Source organism: Callospermophilus lateralis, chromosome 4, assembly GCF_048772815.1.
Source record: "Callospermophilus lateralis isolate mCalLat2 chromosome 4, mCalLat2.hap1, whole genome shotgun sequence".
NCBI lineage: Eukaryota > Metazoa > Chordata > Mammalia > Rodentia > Sciuridae > Callospermophilus > Callospermophilus lateralis.
The window spans coordinates 26,844,321-26,854,541 of NC_135308.1; the positions used below are offsets into that span (position 1 = coordinate 26,844,321).

At 34.8% G+C, this 10,221-nt stretch overlaps 1 protein-coding gene across 1 annotated transcript; it reads left to right on the forward strand.

Annotated features, from left to right (window-relative positions):
• The first annotated feature begins 2,576 nt into the window (after positions 1-2,576).
• Positions 2,577-4,631, forward strand: LOC143398184 (disintegrin and metalloproteinase domain-containing protein 29-like). The gene is given in 1 exon segment (XM_076855258.1): positions 2,577-4,631. A coding segment is annotated over 1 exon segment (2,055 nt).
• Positions 4,632-10,221: the final 5,590 nt, after the last annotated feature.

The window sequence follows — 10,221 nt, forward strand, 5'->3', positions numbered from 1 at the left end:
GAGAAAGTGTTCAGAAGTATACACTAAGGATGTGGTGCATACACAACTTGGTAAGGAAAATTAGTGTGAGTGGGAACAACAGACTTAATCTCAACAAAATCCAGAAGTAGAAATTAAATTTAAAGCTGGAAACACTGTCAGCTGCGACTAAAATGTATAGAGATGAAGGAACAGGATAAAGGAAGAGAGGGTACCTCAAAGAGCTTAATAGTAATGGTGATACCCAGTGGGTCTGGAAGGCAGAAAATTGAGCCCAAGAGGATTATTTCAACCTTTAAGATCACATGCAGTTTGGTGTTCTAGGCATTGGACTTCCAGGGTGAAGTCACCACTTACTTCATTACTGTTTCTTCCTTTTGAAAAGGGAAAGTATATACAGTACCTAACCTGCCATTATATTTTGGAAGCATACAACTTGTTTGGTTTCACAGGTTTACAATGGGGATTAATCTTACTTCAGGGTGAATTGTATCTTGAATCTCATCCTTATGTGATCTATATGATATTTACATGAGATTCTTGGCTTTAGACTTTACTATTGATATTGAAATAAGTTAAAATTGGGGGGGGGGGTTATTAAGTGCGAGTATAACTAAATTAGAAAAGAGAAAATTGAAGGGACAGAAAGATAAAATTCCAGTGAGAGAACATAGTGGGATAAAAAGGTGTGAGAGGTAAGACAATGGAGAGGAACCTTAGATTTGGAAGTGTATGCTACACAAGGCTAAGAAATCTGAACCACAGGGCCTGAAGAAGATTTCTTGATGTTTTTATCTTTAGGACAATGTATTAGTCATGGTTCTCTAGAGGAACAGAATCAACAGGAAGTATGATTATAAAAGGGGGATTTTTCAGGTTAGCTTATGCAGCCAGAAGCTGGATAGACCACAGTGGCCATCTGCAGGCTGGAGAACTGGAAGAACAAGTAACTTCACAGTCCAAGAAGCTGAAGCCCCAGAACAAGAGGGATCAGTGGTGCTACCCTAGTCCAAGACTGAAGGCTTCCAGAGAATCACTGGCAGAGTCCACTTTGTAAGAGTGAAGAAATGAGAGTCTGATATCCTCAGAGGATAGCAGCACTAATCAAGAACCCATTCAAGAAGAATAAAGCTTGCATCTGCTGCGGCTTCTGGTTCTTCTTTTATTCTATCCAAGCCATCATCCTATTGGACCATGCTGCAGATGCTTAGGGATGGTCTCCATTTCAGTTGGCTATTCCACGTGCCAATCATTTCTAGACACACCCTCATCAACACACCCATAAACCTCCTAATCATGGGCATCTCTTAATTTCAATCAAGTTGACAATTCAAAATAACCATTACAGACAATAACTGGCTCAGTACTTAAATTCTAAGCACAATTTATAATAACTACATATTTTTAATTTTACAGTTTAGAGAAGAATTATGAATATTTACCAAAAACATTAAATAATTTTTGACATAAAATAAATTTTGACAATATATTTTGCCCAGTATGTCTTTATTATTGTTTAAAGAGTTATTTTTTAAACTGACAAAAAAAGACATACTAGGAACAATATCCAAATTATTTTGCTATACTGTGTACATGCACAAATATATAACAATGAATCCCAGTATAATACAACTGTAATACACCAATAACATATAGAAAAAATTAAAAATGAACTATTCTGCGCAAAAATACTTTAGGGTTGTTGATATATAATAAATATATTTTGCATAAAGAAGAACATAAATTCAGTGATTTTAATGCTGTAAACTGAGTTTTTGTGCATTCTCCAGATTCATCATTTTATCCCAACCACCAATGTAATGATATTAGCAGGTGGAGATTTGGGTAGGTAATTAGATCATGAAGCTAGAGTCCCCATGAATAGGATTAGAACACTTATAAGAACAGACAGAAGAACATGTTCTATTGCTCCCTGCTCTTAAACATGTAAGGTTCGGAAAAAAGAGGGCATTTAAAAACCAGGAAGCAGGTATTCACTAGACACTATCTGCCAATGTCTTTGATCTTGTGCTTGTCAGCCTTGAGAATAGTAAGAAATAAATTTGCGTTCTTTAAACCACTGAGTATATGATATTCTTTTATAATATTCTTATTTGCTTTAAATAATACTATAGAAAATATTTAAAGATGATGTAAGAGTGGCTTTCAAAAAGACCTATTCATGCTTATGTTAATTGAACACTTGTAAACTGGAATCCTTCAAGCATTCTAAGATGTATGGTCATCTTTTAGTTGAGATCCTTAGATTTTAACTAATTATTGTGGGATTATTCATATTTATTCATGTATCCAGAGAATAGTATAATGAATTAATATATATCCACATCACTTTTATTGCACTTCTTTTTCCCTCTAATTCACCAACCTCCATATACTGTTGTTTTGTTTTGTTTTGTTTACAGGGCTGCAGTTGTGATGGTTCAACCCTGAAAATTCCTTGATGACCCACACAGTGCGATGACCATTTCAGATGAAGGAGCACACCAACTGCAAATTCAATCTTGTCTTTATCTCATTAGGACCAATAACTCTGTAATAGTGATTTCTTAATCACTAGAAATTAAGACTCATCAAATATGAAGATATTTTTCTGGCTACATTGGCTTGGGGTATTTCAGCTCTATCCTGGATTCACCCAGGCTGAGCACCCCCAATATCACAGCCCCCCAGAGGTAGTGATTCCTTTGAAGGTAGCTGGCACTACTAAAGGATTGAAGCATGCAGGTTGGCTCTCTTATAGCCTGCATTTTGGGAGCCAGAGACACATTATCCATATCAAGGCCAAGAAACACTTGCTGTCCAAACACCTACCAGTGTTCACCTACACAGCCCAAGGTTCTCTATTTGAGGATCAACCTTTTATCCAGAATGACTGCTATTATCATGGTTATGTGGAGGGGGACCCAGAATCCCTGGTTTCCCTTAGTGCTTGTTCTGGAGGCTTTCAAGGAATGTTACAGATAAACAACATTGCTTATGAAATCATGCCCAAGGAGTTTTCTACGACATTTGAACATCTGGTTTATAAAATGGACAATGAGGAGACAGAATTCCTAACAAGAAGGTCCAGCTTTATGCAAGATGAAATATCATGCAAACTAGACTTTCAAGAGATTCATAATTTCACTCTGAAGCACAATTCTTATGTGAGATGGTGGACTGATGTGTGGTATGTTAGATTAGCAGTGGTAGTGGATCATACCCTATACCTTCATTTTCAAAGTAATATATCCAAGATACAGGAGCAAATATTTATTACTACAAATGTAGTGGATTCCATTTATGATGATTTAGATGTTAATGTATTATTACTTGGTATTGAGGTCTGGACTGAAGTAAACTATATTGTAGTAGATGACATACAGAAATCTCTGTCAGCATTTAGTCAATGGAAGGCAAAAAGCCTTTCTCCTCATCTATCACATGATGCTGTGCATCTTTACATAAATTCAAGATTAGGTGGACAACCTGGTAAAGCCTACATGCATGGTATATGTACAAAGAGATACAACTGTATAATTGCTACTCACCTAAACAAATCCTTGAATGAGTTTGCAATCAATGCAGCCCATGAGCTAGGTCATCTTTTAGGTATGTTTCATGATGCTGATATATGTGAATGTAGGCAAAAGTCATGTATAATGGGTCAGGATAAAGATTTTGCAACAAAGTTCAGCAACTGCAGTTATTCTGAGTTTTGGAAAATGACTGTACAAAACCAAAACTGTGCACGTAACTATGTTCAGACAAAAGATATGTCGAAGCGCTGTGGGAATGGAATTGTTGAAGAAGAGGAGGAGTGTGACTGTGGACCTTTACAATATTGTGCAAAAGATGCCTGCTGTCTCTCAAACTGTACTCTGAGTAAGGGGTCTACTTGTGCTTTTGGACTTTGTTGCAAAGACTGCATGTTCTTGCCTGCAGGTGAAGTGTGTAGAAAACAGATCAATGAATGTGATCTTCCAGAGTGGTGCAATGGGACATCCCATAAATGTCCAGAGGATGTACATATGCAAGATGGAAATCTCTGTAACGACAGGGCCTACTGTCATGATAAAAGATGCAATGACCGCAATAAACAGTGCAAGGATATTTTTGGCCACACAGCAATGAATGCAAATTTGAATTGTTATGAGAAAATGAATACTAGAGGTGACCGCTTTGGTCACTGTGGCACACATCAATCTACATACATAAAATGTAACATTCCAGACATCCTTTGTGGGAGACTTCAGTGTGAGAACGTGACTCTAATTCCCTCTTTGGGAGACCATTCTAGTGTGCATAGGACTCAGTTCAATGGCATCACCTGCTGGGGAACTGACTTTCATTTGGGGATGTTCATACCTGATATTGGTGAAGTGAAAGATGGCACAGAATGTGGTCCAGAACGTATCTGCTTGCATAGAAAGTGTGTCCCTATGTCTCACTTAAAAAGTGATTGTTCGGTTAAGACCTGTAACATGAGGGGTGTCTGCAATAGTAAACATCATTGCCATTGCAATGATAACTGGGCCCCACCCGACTGCAAGGAAGAGGGTAGTGGAGGCAGTGTTGATAGTGGCCCACCCCCTAAGAGATAGGAAGGAAAACGTATTCACCCATCAAAATGGTACATCATTATCTTGTGACCTTTTCTTGTGTTTTTCTTTTTGGTTTTATTACAAACAAAAATATAGAAGAAAAAAGGAAAAAAAATATCCAGTCTTATGAAACAACAAAGTATTCAGACTCAACAATAAGAAGAAAAACAAATCTTGAGATTAAATTGAAAAGAATTTACAAAATGTTCAGACTCGATATCAGAAAGAAAAATGAAGTGTTGGAATTAAAAATAAGAGACACAAAATGTTAACAGTCAATATGTGAAAGAAAAAATATCATTCTTAATCTGGAAAAAAAATCAGTACTGATTTCAAGAAATGTATCCAAATGGTAATAAAATTTCTGAAGAACTGAAGTTTAGAGTCCTGACAATATTAATATTAACATATATCTTGGGGAAACTTTGGAATGCATTCTCTTTCAGAATAATAGGCATTATTTATTAGAATTGTAATTTGTAGAATGTTCCTACTCTTCATCATTTTAAGAATGTTGAAGTTTTAGTTTTCCTGAAATTGATCTTTTCATAAGTTTTTAATTAAGTTCTCTCTCATGGGATCATGTGTGTTTTTAAAAATTACATCTTTCAATTCTAAAACTCTACCCTATTTGTATTTTGCTTTGGAAAATGACTTTTGCTGTACCAACACTGTCTGCTAATAGGAATAACAAGGTAGAAATCCTAAAGCTAGGCATCTGATTGTTTCCAGTTGAGGTCAGTTTTAATTCTGTAATAGATTGTAGACTGAACACAGTAGTTGGTTTCAATCTGAACCTTTATCTATTTTTTTCTCCTTAGTTACTACCAGAAACAACCTTACTGACAGCCTCATAGATACCCTCATAGCCGTCAGATGTATTTACCTCACAGTTCTGAGTACCTCACAGCTCTGAGTCCTCAACCAGGATCCTGAGTTTCTAGCATCAACAGCTTAACAGTACCTATTTTTCAGAGTTCGGAGTCATAGACATTATGGAGTGGTTCTAGAGTCAGCTGGGTCCAAATAAACCAACTTCTTCTTCTTTTCAAGTCAGCCCCATGAAGGAATTCTACCTCCAGCAGTTACTACTGTAGTAGTTAAGAGTAGCAAATGTCATCTGCAATTTTTCTATCCTTCAACAGCTTTTCCCTATTTTATTGCATTTATTTTCCTCGCTTTAAAATTATGGATCCGGGTCTCCTTTCCTGACCAAAGCACAACTCTTATTGGACAAATTCTGGTATTATGTAGGAACTAGAAGTCTTTAAGCATCAAACTTGAATTTGAACACTGCTATTCACCATCTTGGTTAAAGTACTAAATTATAGATAATTTTCTTTAAAATAAGAATAGGGGGGATGATAATAACACTTGTCACTCAACTTCTGGGTTCCTTTGGTTATGAAATGAGACACAGAAGATGCTCTCTCATATCTAGGTGTAGGGTATGGTGAGGCTTGGCAGGCAAATTATTACTCTAGGATAAATCTATATAATAGCAAATACATTTTTAAAACTAATGCTGTAAAAGAGTCAGAAAGTTGTGGAGGAAATGAAAAATAGGAGAACTTAAAATAATAGAGAAGGAAACAATTCTGAATTTTGGTCTTCTTTTCCCCACCAGGAATCTTGATATTTCTGGATCAAGGATTAAGGATCAGACTTGGCCCATCCAGCTAGAGGGTCTCTATGTACCTGGGAGAGACAAGTTTAAAAAGTTAAAAATATAAAGGTATCAAATCCAAATCAATTTTTCTCACATCACATTTTCTGAGTTTAGGTTCTCTGTGGGTGGCTAAGGGGAAAGACTTAGGCTTCAAACTGGTTCTTTAGTTTCCTAAAGAACTAAGAAAAGCTTGATTCTAGCACATGTACTATTTCCACTATAAGCCACTCCAAAGTTTTTGATGTGCATGGGTCACATACTAGAAAATTAGTTTTGAAACTTCAATCTTCACAACTTTATTGTCTGTTGTATTTCAGTGCTAAGGAAATAGAGGAATTGGTGTTTTTCATTAAAACTCTAGAAGGGTACATGTATCTTACTAAAAATATACTATTCTCTAACCTATCACAATGTGAAAGAAGATAGTTTCATTTCAGCAAATTTTTATTTTTAAAATTTTTTGAAGAGAGAGAGAGAGAGAGAGAGAGAGAGAGAGAGAGAGAGAGAGAGAGAGAAACTTAATATTTATTATTTTTTAGTTTTTTTCGGCGGACACAACATTTTTGTTTTTGTATGTAGTGCTGAGGATCGAACCCGGGCCGCACGCATGCCAGGCGGGTGCGCTACTGCTTGAGCCACAGCTCCAGCCCCTCAGCAAATTTTTAAATCTATGCAAAATACCAAATGTATATTCAAAAGATAAAATATTTATAAAAAGAAATCAATGACCCAGTAGTACTATAGACTTGAGAGTGAAGTATACTAAATTAGTTAACTGAAAAAAGTCAGTTAAAAATTCTTATACATATAGAAATTATGGAGAAAAAAAAACTTCAAAAATAAGGTAGTAGTTTGAATATTATATAAAACATAACAGAGTCTAACATTTTAAACCTAGTCTCCCAGTTCAGTAGGAGAAAAAAATTAAAAGATTTGATTGCTGTGAATTTCTCAAAAGTATGGAAAGATATCATCCTGTTATTTAAACAAACTCAGTGAATTCTAATCAAGATAAAAGAAACACCTATCTAGACATGTCATACTTACAGTGTTGAAATGCAGAGCCATATGGAGATCCAAATAGCAGCTAGATACAAAAAGCCATATTTTAAAAGGATCGACAATAGACTGTTACTTTTGCAAAATAACAAAAGTAGGAGGCAATGCAATAACATTTTATTCCATATTTATAACTACTGACTTTGTTCTTTTTGTGATGTAAATAATTTATTCATGTTCAACATAAGGAAAACAAAATTTTCCTTAGGCATACAAATCCTACTTGGATAGCACTCAAATAAATACTAATGCTACTTTTTAGCCAGGAAGATTATTATATCAGAAAGAAAGAGGAGTGGGTATGATATGCAGGTGGGTATGAAGTACACAAGAATGGGAGTAAACAGATGATGAACAATGAGAATCAGTTTAATTGAACAAAACAATACCAATAATGTCTTGTGGATTATAAAATGTATACAGAACAAAAATCAAACCCACTTTACAAAAGCTATGGATTCATGAAATAAAATTTAAAAGTTCTATGTTTCTGAGGGTACTATAAATGATAAATTAATTATATTTGACTATATTGAGAATAATATTATGATCTCCAGGGTAACAACTAAAACAATAATATCAAAATAATATCAGAAATTTATTGAATATCAACTTATAGTAAACTATTTGATTACTACAAATATAGTCAAATTGAGAAAAATAAACACAATACATATGTAAAAAGGAAATGTAAATAGATTATAGTATACACAGGACCTTTGTAAAACTGATATATCAAGATGATTGAAATAAGTCAGAATGAGTAAAGTATAAAATATAGCATTATTCTTCTTATTAAAAACACAACTTAAAAATAAAAATACAGAATATTCAAAAGCTTGGAAATTTTCATATCATGTTGATATTAACCAAAGAAAGTTGGTGTCATCCTACTAAATTGGATGAGGACTTTAAGACATGACACATGACTAAAAATAGTATATTTTGCAATGATCAAAGTCTAATCACATTTAAGATATGACAGTTCTGAATCTGTATGCAGTCCCTTCAGTAATTTCAAAAGTATAGGTAAAATAATGAAATAGACAAATCCATGACCATTCAGAGGGGGACTTGAACTGTGCTCTCTCAAAAGTGATAGGACACTAACTCCCACAATACAAAATCTTCAACACATAATTAACAAACAATATAATAGATATAAAAGAGAGAGAGTAGTATACATATAATTGACAAATTCACTTTGGTTCTTCTGCCTGTGAACTATTACTAAACTCAACCACATGGTGGGCCATAGGGAAATCTTAAAAAAAAAACAACAAACTTTCAGACTTTAAATTTTAAAAAATGATTTACTCTAACCTGGATAGAATCATGGTACAAGTTGATAGCACTGAACTTATCTACAGAAACTCCGTTGCTTGGGAATAAAACAGTACATTTCAAAATAATCTCTGTCAAAGACGAATCAAATGGAATTTAGAAAAATTTTAACAAATAACTACAAGTTCCTTGAGATTGAGCTAATGTAGCTGTTTAATAAAATAGTATACTATTTTATAATTATGATAAAACAAAGGAAATATCATGATGAACAAGATTTGGGTATGGAAGGAATGTTGCAACTGTCAAACACTGAAGTTAAAATAACACCATTAACAGGCTAAGGTTTGCTATGCTTTGGATACAGGTTGAATGTGTCCTCAGACGATTCCAGTGTTGAAATTTAATCCCTATTGTAAGGTATTAAGAGGGCTTAAAATTAATTTAACTATAATGTTTAGAAGTGGGGCCTTTCAAAGTGACTAAGATTAAAGTTATCAGGCTGGAGCCCCCATGGTTAAATACTGGGGCTTTATAATAAGAGGGAGACAGTATATAAAAGTGCACCTTGTCTCTTCCCATGTGATGTCCTATACCTCAGGACTGTGCCAGCAAAGTGACCATCATCATGTGTGGGCTCTTGAACTTCCAAAACTGTAAGACAAATAAGCCTCTTTTCTTTATAGCTATCCAGTTTGTAGGTGGTTTGTTACAGTAATGCAAAATGGACTAGCATAGGGCTCAGGACTCTAATGGATAAAGTAGATGGCCTGCAAGAACAGACAGGTAGGGCTGGGGTTGTAGCTTGGTGTACAGTGCTTGCCTAGCACATGCAAGGCACTAGGTTTGATCCTCAACATCACATAAAGTAAATAAATCAAGTAAATATATAAAAAATAAACTCACATTAAAAAATAAAAAAGAATATACAGGTAACAGATGCAAATAAATGGACTATAAGAAGGAAACAAGAAGTTCTGGTATCAAAAATATTATGAAGAATGCTGTGATTGGCTTATTGACAGATAGAAAGTTGCTAAAAAAAAAAAAAAAAAAAAAAAAGAAGCTCTGTTACTGAGGCTATCTGGATACAAACTACCAAAAGGAAAAACACATTGAAGCGGGAAAAAAGTCTGAAAGAGAAAAATCAGTTTATTCCCGCCCTTTTAAGCAGAGGAAGTCAGGCCAGGAAGTAGTGGAATTTTGCATACAGACTTAAAAGTTTGGGTTAGAGCTGTTTTCAGCAATATTTGAATTTTTTAATTTTTAAAAATTTATTTGTTTTGTTATATTTGACAGAAGAATGCATTTCAATTCATATTACATATATAGAGCACAATTTTTCATATCCCTGGTTGTACACAAAGTAGTTACACCATTCACATCTTCATACATGTACTTCATACATGCAATGATGTCCATCTCATTCCACTGCCTTTTCTACTCCCATACCCGCTCCCTTTCCTTCCTTATCCTTTAACTTATCTAAAGTTCCTTCATTCCTTCCATGCCCCTCCATCCCCATTATGGATCAGCATCCTCACATCAGAACACATTAGGCATTTGTTTTGGGGGGACTGGCTTACTTCACTTGGCATAATATTCTCCAACTCCATCCACTTACCT